The sequence below is a fragment of the Cnephaeus nilssonii genome, assembly GCF_951640355.1.
Source record: "Cnephaeus nilssonii genome assembly, chromosome: 13".
Lineage (NCBI taxonomy): Eukaryota > Metazoa > Chordata > Mammalia > Chiroptera > Vespertilionidae > Cnephaeus > Cnephaeus nilssonii.
In genome coordinates this window covers 60,216,084-60,230,470 of record NC_137084.1, presented here as the reverse complement: position 1 = coordinate 60,230,470, position 14,387 = coordinate 60,216,084, and the positions used below count along the sequence as shown (strand labels likewise).

General features: G+C 54.0%; 1 protein-coding gene across 13 annotated transcripts in view; it reads left to right on the top strand.

The window, feature by feature from the left end:
• The window catches only part of SMCO4 (single-pass membrane protein with coiled-coil domains 4), a 64,265-nt gene extending 51,296 nt beyond the window's left edge, over positions 1 to 12,969 (top strand). For 8 of the 13 annotated variants that reach the window (XM_079787146.1, XM_079787148.1, XM_079787145.1 and 5 more), the window contains exon 3: positions 12,200 to 12,969. In XM_079787146.1, the coding sequence (XP_079643272.1) occupies positions 12,284 to 12,463 (180 nt within the window). In that variant the 5' untranslated portion in view covers positions 12,200 to 12,283 and the 3' untranslated portion in view covers positions 12,464 to 12,969. The remainder of the gene's footprint in view (positions 1 to 12,199) is intronic. The other 5 variants (XM_079787141.1, XM_079787142.1, XM_079787140.1 and 2 more) reach the window with 1 other exon arrangement.
• Positions 12,970 to 14,387: the final 1,418 nt, after the last annotated feature.

Genomic DNA, 14,387 nt, shown 5'->3' with positions numbered 1-14,387 from the left:
GGTGGCTATGGGGGGAGGGGATTCCTGGGACGGGACACTTAAGCTCTGGGGACAACAGCAGGGCTTCAGAGGCCCGGTCCTGTGCCAGTCACTTTGCTTTTGTGATCTAATGCAACCCTCACATTGTGTTTCTCTCACTGTGTCATCCGGGCCTGACAGAACCCATGCACTAGTTAAATCCAGCATCCCCAGCCCCCAGCCCTGTACCTGCACCTGCCTCACCCCCCTGTGAGATCTGTACCTCTGACCACAGGTGGCTCTGGTCCTGTGGTTACTGCAGGGGTGGATTTGTTCTCCCCTCCCGGACAGCTATTTAATAGCTTCTCTCTCTCAGACTTCTCCTCCCTCAGCCTGCATCCTTAGTTGATGACACTCTTCCCATTTCCCTGAGAACCTCTGAGAACTTGCACCAACTCCTGCCTCCACGTCGGGCCCCAGTGCAGGGCCAGTCCCAGCTGGTGCTTCTCTCTCCCTCATTTCCTTCTGGTCCGTCTTCCCTCTAATGCACACGTTCTGTAACCGTCCAAACAAACAAAACACTTGTCCTCCTGTTCTAAGTCTGACCCTATTTTTATAATAGTGTGATGCATTACCTAATAATGTTTCCATCCGTGATGGACCACATGTACAACGGTGGTCCCGTAGATAATAATGGAGCTGAAAAATGTCTGTTGCCTAGTGATGTCATAGCCTTTGTAACGTTGTGCAACGCATTGCAATTGCTTACAGTGTTCAGTACAGTAACATGCTGCACAGGGCTATAGGCTACACCATATACCTAGGTGTGTAGTAGGCTACACCATCTAGGTGTGTAAGTGCACTGTATGATGCTCACACAGTGACACATTTCTCAGAACATATTCCCGTCATGAAGTGACGTGTGACTGTAATGATGACAGTGATGGGTGATGATGGCAACTACCACATAGTATTTCGTATGTACCAGGCATTATTCCCATGTATCATTTCACTAGGTATGATGATTGTCCCCATTTCTCAGATGAGAAATCTGAGGCACAGAAAGATGAAGTAACTTGCCCAAGGACACCGGGCTGATGGATGGCAGAACTGGGATTTCCGCGTAGACTCTCAGCCTCTGAGTCCTGTCTTGAGAGGAGTTGCCTGCTTGTGGTCTCCATTCTCTCTGCTCCTTCCCACTCTAAGACCTACTCACATCTTCCCCTCCCACCTCTCCACCAAGCTGTTCTCTCATCACCCATCAGCCGCAGGTGGCCACGTCCATTGGCCAGCTCCTTCTGTTCATGTCCTTTCAGCCTCTTTTCCTGACTCCTCTTCGCTTGCCAAGATCTACACGTTAGATTGCACCAGGGCTTGGTTCTCAGCCCCCTTCTTTGTCTGCACTCACTTACCGGCCTCGAGGCTTTCCGCATCGACAGCTCCCCTGTTCTTGCCTGCAGTCCAGCCATCTCCCTGAATCAACTCATTCTTCCAACTGCCTGCTCAGGATGTCCAACAGGATCTCAAACCTGACGTGTCCATGCTTCCCACCCCGCCCCCTCACATCTCCCCGGCTCCCTGAATGGCACCTCCAGGCTTCCACGTGCTCATCACACAGAGCCTCAGTCTGTCTTCTTTTTCACACTCCAGTTCCAGCCTGCTGGTAGCTCAGGCTGACTCTGCCTTCAGCGTGCACTCACTCAAGTCTCTGACCACATTCACCATACCTGCCCCTGCCCGGCACAAGCTGCCATGTGTCACCTGAGTCATTCATTAGCATCTTCACTGGTTTCTTGCCTCAGCCTTACCCCTCTGCCGGGTATAGTCTTGACTGTTCAGTTTTAGATACGAGCAGAGCCCTCTGGTGGCCACCGTCTTGCCCTCCACCTGCTCCCACTCTGTCTTCACTTCTCAATGCTGCCCTCTGCCCCCTCCAGTGCTGCTTCTCAGACCTGCTGGGGCTGGAGAGGGGGTGGGGGAGGGCTACCTTAGGGCCTTTGCACCTGCCCTGCCCTCCTGGGAGATCTTCCTAGGAATCTGCACCTGTCGCTTCCTTTGCGTCTCTGGTGCAGTGTCACTTTCTCGTGAGGCCTTCTGATTGATTGCTCTAAACTTACAGCCCCTGGACGCGCCTCCCTTTATTTTCTCCGCAGCACATAGCGTCATCCGACACGTATTCTATTCATTGGTCAGTTGTCAGTCTTCCCCCCTTCCCTGTAAACTGCATGAAGGCAGCATCTTGCCCCTCTTGCTCACAGCTGCACCCCCAGCACGTTCCCTGACACAGAGTAGACGCTCAAAAAGTGTTTGAAGGATAGGTGTTTGTACAGACAGAGTCTTCGAAGGTGTGAGAGGTTGAGTTACTTGCTCAGGGCCCAGATCCTAGAAGTGCCAGGAGGGGGGATTGGAGCCCTGACGGGAGCTTTAATTGCTCGGTATTCTCCTTTTTCCTGTTAATGAGGACAACAGCACGTAACAAGCAGGGTTGCCGTGAAGATGAACCGAATGCACGGGAAGCACTTTATAAACACCAGTGTGCCGAAGGAATGCGATCTAATGTATTGAGAACCTTAGCTTTTGATGTATAATTAGCAACCTACCCAAAGGTTCTTTCATGTTCTCGGGTTTTTTAAGGTTCCGCTGACACGAAATGACCCATTTTCTTCTTCCTTCTGCCCTTGGTGAGAGAAGTAAGTGCACGTGTGTGGGTCTCCGTCGGCTTCTGTCTGTCTGTAGCTCTGATCCCCCCACTAGCTGTCAGTTCGTGAGCCCCCCCCCCCCCCGCCCTACACCTCTGAGGCTGGTCCGCAGGGGCCGGCCCTGGAGCTGGCCCGCGTGTGGCTGTCATTGTTGGTTCATGTCTGTGTTCCCGGGGAAGGCGTTCGTGTTATCAGCAGGTGCTTAGCGGGTGTCAGGAGTCCCATCTTGCACAATTCTCCTGGCAGCCTGCCCGCCCCCTGCCCCCACTCTCTGCGGCAGACTGGAGTGAAGTGATCACAGGCCCATTATGGCCACATACCGGGGACATAAAGTGAAGCCAGCACACTTGATGAACCGCAGAGCCGCTGCTCTCTCTCAAGCACACAATTTATGTTTCCCTGGTCCCAGGGCAGCTTCCCCGGCTCCTAGCACGGAGCGTGGAGCAGTCCAGCCCTTCCAACGCTCACGCTGTGACGATGCAGCTACGAGAAGGGAAGGGAGAGACCCTCCCACATAGACGTTCTTGTGTGTTGTTTATTCATTTGAGTTCCCGATCTGGAAGTACGAGAAAAATGCCTCTGTTTTCTTGGAGCACCTTCGGCTGCCTTTCCTGAGGACAGGCGAGCTGTGGCACTTGAGGAGAGGATGGCAGTGAGAGTCCGTGGGCAGCCTCTGTCCTCCATCCCTGGGCGTGGTCTTCTGGGGGAGCTGCCACCTGCGTCTGGTGTCTGCACTTGCTTTGATTGTGCGGGCAGGTGGGGGTGCAACTGACACCGTCCACAGCCCCTTAACATCGTCACCAGGCAGGTCACACTCTGCTCGGCGGGCACCCCTTCAACAGCCTGTGACCTCCTGGGCCTTTCGAGTAGCCTGGCCCACCTGGGACGTCAAGCAGGATGTGGGGCATCTTTAAAGCCAGGGCTGAAGTGCCCTGGCCAGGTGGCTCAGTTGCTTGGGCATCCTCCCATGCATCAGGAGGTTGCCAGTGCGATTCTTGGTCAGGGGCACATGCCTGGGTTGCAGGCTCGATCCCTAGTAGGGGATGTGCAGGAGGCAGACAGTAGATGTTTCTCTCTATCTCTCCTCCTCTCTTTCTTTCTCTAAAAAACAAAACAAAGAAACAAAATCAGTAAACTATTCTTTAAAAAAATAAAAATAAATAAATAATAAACCCAGGGCTGATGCACAGCCGGGGGCGTGCATGCAAGGAAACCTTCCAGGAATCGGGGCAGGGGTGTGGGTGTAAGGACCAGGCTTTGCGTGCTGCTTAGGGAGACCAGCTCAGGAGGGCCTGGGCTCCCTCTCACACACTTTCCCTGTGTCTGCAGCTTCTGGAGCTGATGGACTGAAACTGGTCGGCAAACTCATTAGCCAACAGAGCCAAATATCAACAGTACAACGACTGAAATTTCTTTTGAGAGCCAAATTTTTTAAACTTAAACTTCTTCTGACGCCACTTCTTTGCCCAGGCCGTGGTATTTTGTGGAAGAGCCACACTCAAAGGGCCAAAGAGCCGCATGTGGCTCGCGAGCCGCAATTTGCCGACCACAGGACTAGAACCAGGCACGGACTCCTGATTCTTAGTCCCATCATTTTCGGGGGATGTGTTCCCAGGGATGGCCCGGCCACCTGGAGGCAGCTGTGTGGGGTGGGAGGAGCAGTTTCTGAGCTAGATTTAAATCCCAGCGGCACTGCTGACTTGCCACCTGGGGCCTTCTCTGAGCCAGTTATCTCTTCCGGAAGGTTTGTGTCGTCAGGTTTGTGTGTTTGTAAGGGCTTTGCGGCGGTAGCCTGATAGCTGCTGTTCTTAGTTGTGGGGAGACTGGGAGGGTCAGTGGGGTCACGCAAAGAGGAATTCTGGGCTTTGGAATTTGGTCTGGGTTCAAATCCTCATACTGTTCATTCATTAAATACTAGATGAGTGCTTATTATGATTTAACACCGGGGTTGAAACTGTGCTGCTTTCCTACTAGTCTTTGATCACAGGCAAGTCACCATACTTTTCTGAATCTTAGTTTCTTCATGTAAAATATGGGTAAAAATAACCATCTTGCAAAACTGTTATTCCTTCTGTGTTTAGAGTGAAATGAGCAATTTTAAGTGGACATGAGAGATTAAGTACCTTATCCAAGGTCATACAGCTAGACCCAGCGGAGCTGAGGCTCAAACCTGATTTCAGACCCTTGTTCTTACCTCTGCTCCTGCTGTTTCCCTAGTAGGATCCATCCCATTATAGTCTCTAAATTTGAGAAAAATATACATAAAGAATTAAATGTGTGTATATATGTGTGTGTATATATATATACACACACACACATATGTACACATATATAGAAAAAAAGACTGGAATGGTATAATCGGAGAAAAATTATGAATTTAACAACAGTTCTATCAGAAAGGATGTGTTCCCCCGCTCTCTCTCTGCCTCCCTGCCCCCACATACTGGGGACCAGTTGGAATGTCTAGGGCTGACCAGTTGCCGTGAGTGTTGATGGGGAGGGGGCAGAACAAGTGGAGTTTCCTTAGAATCGCGTGGAACTCAGCTGTTTGTGACATCTTCCGTTTCCCTGGTTAGGGGACCCAGAGGCAGTGGGGTGGCCAGATGGCGGCTGCGGTTGGGAAGCAGGAACTCATCTAGGGTCTTCTCCAACCTGCCTGGACTGGTTGGCGGGAAAGAAGCCAGGCTGTGCCGTGTGAGCCTCATCCTTGCCTTCCTCTCTGCCGGGGACTGGTGAGCAATGACGTGGCCCCACAGTGGGTAAAGGGCTGGGAAGGTATGTGCGGCTGGCACAGAAGGATGGGACTATTTAGGCTTGGGGTCAGGCAGATGTGGGTTTGACCTTTGACCTCGCCACTCCCTCATTTTGTGACGGTGGCAAGCCTATGGATTTCCCATTTGTAAAAGCGGATTCATCACTTTAGCCTGGCTGTTTTGACACAGAGGTCCACTGGAGCCAGCTCAGGGTAAAAGCGGTGTCTATCGTAAGATACAGAAACAGGTCAACGTAACCTAAGGACAGAAGCTTTTATAGAGCTGGGCCTTGCCGGGACTGCACTAGAGAGACAAGAGCGGAGTCCCCTCTCTCCGAGTCAGGGGGTCCTCCCCGCTGCTCCCATTTCTCTCCCCACCTGGCTTCCTCTATTGTCTAGTGCATGTGGCATCGGGGGCTTCCACGGTGCCTACATCTGTGTGACGGTCCAACTTCAGTGTCCCTTCTTGTTTCTTGGTTTAGATTTCTGAAATACAGGCCCCGCTTACCTTTCCAAGGCAAGCCACACATTTTAAAGCTCCCGGCAGAGTCTGGATGAGCCACTCCTGGCCCAGAGGACCATCTGGTCCAGTGGGCTGAGGCCAGACCGTTTGACAGGAAGAGGTGGGACCTGGATATTAAGCATTTAAGAGCATCAATCAGAAGAACTGGTGCTTCCCTGCTATGTTGTTGGCTTTTTCACTCTGCAAGAGGGTTGTTTCATGCCTTCTTTTTATTTTATTTTACTTTAATATATTTTTATTAATTTCAGAGAGGAAGGGAGAGGGGGAGAGAGAGAAACATCAATGATGAGAGAGAATTAGTGATCGGCTGCCTCCTGCACACCCCCCACTGGGGATCAAGCCCGCAACCCAGGCGTATGCCCTGACCGGGAAACGAGCTGTGACCTCCTGGTTCATAGGTCGATGCTCAGCCACTGAGTCAAGCTGGCTGGGCCATGCCTCCTCTTTGCTCAGGCCTGCTTCCCAACTGCCAGACTTAAGGCAGAAGCCCTTTCCCTTCACTGAGACATAGATGCCTCCCGTTCCCACCAGAACAGACCTGCCTCCGGTACCCGTCTCCTCCACCTCCCCTCTCGCTGGATTCGAAGTTGTGCCTGTGCTTCTCTCACAGGCGAAGCTGTCCTACGGAATCCATTCTCTCTTTTTCTGCATCCCATTCTGTGGACCCTCAGACATCCTCTCCTTTCTCTCTCGGCCCCACGTGTTCTTCTGGGAGAAATTCAGACCCGGGTCTATCGGCGTGCTGCTCGAAGTGTCGGCGTGCGGACCATCGATCGATCACAAGTCGTTAGGAAACTAAGGAGTGCGCTCCAGAATGTCAATCAGCGGTGTACTCTGCATGATTTAGTTCAGCTGGCATCTTTTTAGGGGCAAAACTTTCTCAACGGAGGAAGCAGTGTGAGCCTTGACATTCTGGCACGAGCTTCTCTTCTCTCAGACAAGTAACGGTCTGTGGTCCACGCCTCATCTGAACCCTCACTCTCCCTCCACTGACGTTACTCAGGTCACATCTCCACGTGGCAAAGTCCTCTAGATGCTTCTTTAGCTTCATTGCCTCTCGATGGAGTTTGGTGCCCTTCCTGACTCTCGTGGCCCCGGGGACTCCTCATTCTCTTCTACACCTGCCTCTTCTCCCCGGGCTCCGGTGCTGGCTTCCCTCTACCTGTCCTCTGACGGTCAGGTGCTGCAGGGCCCTCGCCAGGCCCTTTCCTCCTCCTGCCTGCCCTCACTGAGCTCACCTCGCTAATACAGATCTGCAGCCCACACTGAGCTCCTGACTCTCTGAGCTCCTCATCGCCGCCTTGATGTTTCCATGGCGATGTCTGATAGGCGTCCCCACACGTGGATAGGTGTGAACGGAGCACCTCATGCCCTTTCTCAAATCCACACCCCGTCCTCCTCCATCTCGTGAGACAGCACCACCACCCACCAGTTGCTCAAACTCCGAACCTTAGGGCCACCTGCGACTCCTCCTTTTCCCTCATCACTGTGTCTGATCTGTCAGGAGGTCCTGTCAGTTGTACCCCCCAAAAATATGACCTGACTCCACCCTCCTCTCCATCAGCACGGACCCTCCCTCCTTGACCTGCTCCAAGAGCCTCCCTTTGCATTCCCTGTGCCCCACTCTCCGGGGACAGGACGTGTGCTTCCCGGGGTGAAGCCCTTCCGTGCCTCAGGCTGCTCTTGGAATAACACCCGACTCCTCACCATGGTCTGCGAGCCCCTGGATTACCTGCCCCCCGCCCCCCACCTCCTCCAGATTCATTTTAGTTTATTCACAGGCCTGAAGGGGAAGATAAATCAGAGTGCCGCTAATGGCTCGCATCTTTTAAAATGGTTTTGTGAGGATGTATCGGGGAGTCCTTTCACTCCCGCTGCCTGCTGCTCTTCCCCACTTTCGTCCTGGCTGGTCCCTGTCCTGCTCCTCATGTGTCATCTCAGATGGGCTCCCCCTGACGCTCTGCCCCGGGGAGAGCAGGGCTGTGGTTTGAGGCCCACAGCACAGGTGAGGGAGGACAGGAGGCCATCCACATTAGCCCAAAGAAGAACCCGGAATTCAGACCACAGTGTCCTTTAGATCCTGACCAAACCTCCGCTGTCGCCAGCAACTCAGGGCCTTTTTCCGAGCCTCCGGGAACTGCGTGTTACACATGTCAAGAGCTGGTCATCACGTCAGCTGGGGCCTGTGAATGTCAACCACAGCCACGTGAGGAGACGCGGGCAGCAGCGAAAGGAGCTGGGTGAAAACAGGGCTGGTGCTGCTAGCCAGCATGCCGGGGCCGCCGCCGCCGCCTCCTCCTCCTCCTCCTCCTCCTCCTCCTCCTCCTCCTCCTCCTCCTCCTCCTCCTGTGAATGTCAACCACAGCCACGTGAGGAGACGCGGGCAGCAGCGAAAGGAGCTGGGTGAAAACAGGGCTGGTGCTGCTAGCCAGCATGCCGGGGCCGCCGCCGCCTCCTCCTCCTCCTCCTCCTCCTCCTCCTCCTCCTCCTCCTCCTCCTCCCTTTTTTTAAATTGATTTTTTACAGAGAGGAAGAGAGAGGGATAGAGCATTAGAAACATTGATGAGAGAGAAACATTGATCAGCTGCTTCTTGCACACCCCCTACTGGGGATGTGCCCGCAACCAAGGTACATGCCCTTGTCCGGAATCGAACCTGGGACCCTTCAGTCCGCAGGCCGACGCTCTATCCACTGAGCCAAACCGCTTAGGGCTCCGGGGCCTTCTTTCCTCTGGGTCCCCGGGGCTGCCTGCCTGTGGCCAGTCCTGTGCCAGCCACTGCGGGGTCCTCCGTTTATTCACAAGCCTGAAGGGGAAAATGACTACAAATCAGTGCTGCTAATGGCTTGCATCTTTGAAAACGATTTTGTGAGGGTGTATCAGGGAGAAAGTGGGCCGTGGTTCAAAGCTTTGGACAAGGGAGGCTGCCCACTGCTCTGTGAGAAGCCACTGAGAGTATACACAGACGGGTTGACACTGACAAGACATTTTCCCTCTTGCTCCTTGGTTTTCTCATCCCTAAAGTGGGGTAGTAAGCCTGCTCTGTCTGACGCACAGGCTGTTGGGGGAGTTAGTAGTGTCAGCTACGGTGGATTGGCGCCTTCTCTGGGCCACGCACCATGTGGCCCAGATTCTTATCTCATCCTCACCGCGGTCCTGTGAGGAGGGGGCGGGCGCTGTCATTGTTACCTCCTCCCAGGTGGTGGTTGAGGCTTAGAGAAGCTCAGTGAGCTCTGCCCAGGATCACGGAGCGGGTGAGGGGTGCGGAGAGGAAGCGGCTCTGTCGGGCTCAGCCAGCCCGACTGCTTTTCTGAGCGTGGGTAGACACCACCTGTGCGCCATCCTTCATGAGAGAAGTTGTTCTCATTGTTCAGGTGATGACCTTGAGGCTGAGTGAAGTGAGGTGACCTGCCCCAGCAAGGGGTACGTTCTGAGTTTGCAGCCAGCTCTGTCTGAAGTTCTTTGAAAGATCTGAAAAGCAGAATTGGTAAACTCAGGGCTTTCTACACTTGTCAGGTCTTAAGAAAGTAACAGTGGGTATTTTTAAAAGCCTAATGGAAATCACACACTTGCCCCAATGGGGTCGCCCTGACCTGTAATAGTTGCTTTTGGCTGGCATTATGTCATCCCAAGGGAGTAAGTGATAGTAGTCATCTTGCACATAAGAATCTCTGCCTGATTGTGGATAATACAGAAACAGTTCTGGGGTCCATACAGTAAGAGAGAGGATCGTTCTACCCACAGGAAGGTACCATGTGAGTGAGACCTTTCCCAACTCTGGGTTCACATTCCACAGTCTTCCTCCTCCCACGGTCACTCAGATGTCAGTGTCATCTTCCTCATCGGTGGGGCAGGCCCCCCGCTGCCCTAGGACAAACGGGGCACACAGCATCCTGTTACAAAGCCTCTTGGTTAGAGGAGTGGTGGCACACACTGCTCTTCTGCCTCTGAGAGCTCCTAACTCCATGCTCGTCTCCCGGGAGAGTAGGATGGACATTTGTCTTTATTTTTCTGCCCCATATCCAATGCCCACTCCTTCAATACTCCACCTACGATGGAGGTTGGAAGGCTGGGCTGGGGGCATGCTGGGCCTCGGCTCCACTGGTCAGATGCACATGGGAGCTGGTGATGCTGCAGAATTCATCCTGGAGGCAGTGACAGCAGCTGCGTCAGGTTTCCAAGGGTGGAGGCAGTGGCCTCAGGGCCTGTGGCTCCCGTGTCCAGGTGGTGCTACAACCTGTGGCATCCTCGTGGCCTATGGTGTAGTTGGTCTCCGGTCTTGCTCATTTCCTGAGTCTGGTCCTCCAGCTTTTCTGGGATCCTGGGGCTTGCCAGAGACCTTTGAGCAAACTCCTCAATTTAAGTCAGCCGAAGTGTATTTCTGTTGCATTTTAAATATATATGTGCTCGTGTGTGTATACTAGAGGCCCGGTGCACGGGATTCACGCACTGGTGGGGGTGTGTGGCCTGCGGGGATCAGCTGGCTGTGGGAGTGCCGCTCATCTCCGTTAGCTGAGCGCCCGTGGACCCGCCCTCTGAGTGGCTGCTCCCTGGTCCGGCATCTTCTGTGGAGCTGGAGCACTCGCCTCTCCAGGGGACCCGGTCAGGGCCGGGTCCAGGGACAATAGCACTGAGAGGCGGTGGAGTAGGCCTCAGTCCCGCAGCTGCCACGAACTTGCCTCCCAGCCTGCGAGCCCGGCGGTGATGCTGCACGGCCTGTGGTTGTCCAGAGGAGGCAGCAGGGAATGAGGAGGAGGAGTCTGGGGCGAGGAGCCCGGGTTCCTGCCCATAAGCCCGGGGTTTGCAGTGGGAGCAGCCGCTCATCCCAGTCAGCCAAGCGGTGCTCCCACTGTGGTAGTGCACTGACCCACCAGGGGGCAGCTCCTGCGTTGAGTGCCTGCCCCCTGGTGGTCAGTGCACGTCATAGAGACTGGTCAACCGGTCATTCTGGTCGTTCCGCCGTTCGGTTTTTATTATATAGGATAGGATACACACACACACACACACACACACACACACACATATATTCTTTTTTTAAAATATATATTTTTATTAGTTTCAGAGAGGAAGAGAGAGATAGAAACATCAATGTTGAGAGAGAATCATTGATCGACAGCCTCCTGCACGCCCCCAACTGGGGATCAAGCCCGCAACCCGGGCATGTGCCCTTGACCGGAATCGAACCTGGGACCCTTCAGTCCGCAGTATGACGCTCTATCCACAGAGCCAAATCAGCCAGGGCTACATATTCTTTTCTAATTGATTTCAGAGAGAAGAAGGGAGAGGGAGAGAAACATCAATGATGAGAGAACCATTTGATTGGCGGCCTCTTGCATGCCCCCTACTGGGGATCGAGCCTGCAACCCGAGCATGTGCCCTGATTGGGAATCGAACCATGACCTCCTGGTTCATAGGGTGATGTTCAACCACTGAGCCACATGGGCTGGGCGAGCACTCTGTTGCTTTTTAAAGCTAAGAGTCAGACTTGTATAGAGCTGTTGCTCTGTAGTTATCCTGGATTTTATTCCTCCCCAGGCCCCTGTCTGCACTGCTTCACCACCCGAGCACCCTCCCCGGGCCACAGAACTTACGAGAACCGTGAGCTGAGAACCCTAGGTTAGGTGGGTGGCAGGACCACAGGCTTAGCCGTCTCCGTTCATTGGCTGACCCAGATTCCACTCTGGAAGGCTGGCGTGGGTGGTAAAGGACCCAATGGAAGATGGGAGACGTTGGTGCCTCCGAGCCCTCTTCAGTCCCAGAGAGGCTGCCCCGGCCTGAGATCAGGCATCCGGGCAGGCGGTCAGCCACGGGCCGGAAGTCTGCAGGCTGTCTGCGGTGTGATCCTGGAGCTTGGCTGGGGAGCCTGGAATCTAGCACAGCAGAGTAAGCAGGTAGAGCCTTGGAAAGGAGAAATGTGCCCCCCTCTCCTGGGAGTGGAGGCCGGGAGGTGAGTGCTTTCGCAGTGATGGTGTTTCTGTGGAACGTAGGGCCTTGCCCAGCCGCCCGAGGGGCTGAGAGGCTCTATCTCAGCACAACCGTGACCCATTCACAACACACCCGTGCGTGCCGCTGGGCCACGCCGATGGCGGTGTTACCCTGGTATATCCAGCTCCCCGCCCGCCCACACTTAGCGGGGCTGACGCTGACCCCTGCTGTTCTTAACTCCTTACAAGTTGCAGATATTTCCCCCTAGCTTAGCATTTGCCTTTAATGTTACGGTTTCTCGTTCCTTTCACTCCATTCGTTCTTGACCGTCGTTCTCTCTGCAGCAGGTTCCGCGCCTTGACCAGAGGAGTGTGGCCTTTTCTTCAAAACCCTCTCCGGACACGCCCTCCCAGCATCCCCCGGGAAAGATGCGGCAGCTCAAAGGGAAGCCCAAGAAGGAGACGTCCAAGGACAAGAAGGAGCGGAAGCAGGCCATGCAGGAGGCCCGGCAGCAGGTCACCACGGTGGTGCTGCCCACGCTGGCTGTGGTCGTGCTCCTGATCGTGGTGTTCGTGTACGTGGCCACGCGCCCCACCATCACCGAGTGAGCGCCGGAGGCAGGGGGGAAAGCCCCGGAAACATGGCTTGCGTCCTCAAGAGATTTTCCCGATGCTGAGCTCTGAGCAGGGGCACCTGTCTTCTCTGCTCTTTGACTTGATTAAAGTTTTTCCACTTTTCTTGGGAGGGAATAGGGAGCGTTTTATCAGTGAATGTGCCATACACCTTATGGTCCACTCCATGTGCCTTTCAGACTTCAAAGCGGGGTGTGTGTGTGTGTGTGTGTGTGTGTGTGTGTGTGTGTGTGTGTGTGTTTCTTTTTCTCCCCTAAAACCCATGTGCAGCTCCCCCTGGCGAGAGGAGGGGCGTCGGGATCATGAATGAGTTGGAATCAGTGCTCACCCCACCCCCATTGTTTCAAACATGACTCTTTTCCCACCTGTGTCCACAATTTCCAAAGGGACTGTATTTCTTCTCTGTGCTTAATGTGATTTTCAAGATGTCGACTCAAAAGTGAAATATTTATTTTTCGAATAAAGGAGATGATAGCCTTTAACCACTGGATGTTTATCTGGATTTGCCAGAGGCGCTGTCTGTCCCCGGGGCTCCCTCTCAGGCCCTTGGCCCCTTTCCCTGCACACTTTCTCCCCGCCCCACCCCCACTCCCTGCTGTGAATCACTTCCAGGAAAATTGCGCTTTTTGACCAGATCATTTTGAGAGAATCTGGAGAGGGCAGCAAGGGTGTGTTAATTGGTCTGTCTCAGCAAAATAAGAGTTCTAATTGGAATGGTGCTTTTTACAGCACGTAGCAAACAGCGAGGAAGATGCGGTCCTGGAGGGGAAGGTCAGGTTGGGTTTTGTTCCTGCTGAAAGGATGCAAATTGTTGGGTGGGCCCACTGAGTGTCTGATGCAGGTTGGCCATGCTGGCAGGGGGGCTGTGTTGTATCCTAAAGGCATTGGTAGCTCTGTCCTGATTCCTGACGGAGCAGCCCCTTTTTGGAAGTCAGATTTCCGGGACTCTGCCGAGTGCCTGTTCTGTCATTGCTGATTACAGAGAGATCTGGGGGTGGGGGGGGGGGGAGAGCTGTTTTAATCTCAGAGGCTGCGCGATGCGCTCACGGATGGCCAGGCTGTTCCTGAGAACGTGGGGCCTCCGAGTGAGTCTCAGGAAGACAAAGCAGCTGTTGAAAGGAAGGACTCCCGCTGATGCTCTGAGATCCTGGGCCGGGCAGGGCTGACAGGGCTCTTGGGCCTCCCAGCGGGAGACACTGTGCCACCTTGCCCTCAAGGGCCCGTGGCCCTGGAAAGAGATTTACTGAAATGATTGTCAAATGCAGAGGCTGATCGCATAACGTTCCTCTTAGGTTTCTGTTTCCATCCCCTTTATGTGGTTCACTTAGGCGCCTCAGGGCTTGTTGGTTTCATTCAGCAACATACACAAAAACAGCATGCTACAGGAACCGGCAGGGACCCGCTGACCGGCTTCCGCAAACCCCACCCGGGGCCACTCCTGCTCATCCATCTCGACTGCCTCGCACCCCCAAGACACTCAGGTGCACACCACATTGGATTATTTTGCAGCAAAACAGGAGATGGGACTTAAACCCAGCCAGTCTGGTTTTGGAGTTCATGCTCTTCAGCATTAAGATCTACTGCCTCTTCGTGCTGACTTCCTCCACTTCACTCTCCCAGTCTACAGAAACCTTTCCTGCCCAGGTGTGAGCGAACTCTGTTGTTTGGGGATTATGTATTCCCAAATTTTCATGGGTTTGTAATGGGCCCACCCCCCTCTGGCTGATGGACGATCTCTGTTCCCAGGTTTGACTGGCAGCAAGCACGTTCCTGACGTCACCCTGACTCACTGCACGCACCCATCTTCCCCTCGGTCCAGGCCCTTCCCCCAGTAATCTGCAGGGAATGGACCGGGGGTTCCCTGGGGAGTGTGAAATTGCAGCTTCCTGGTGAAGCTGCC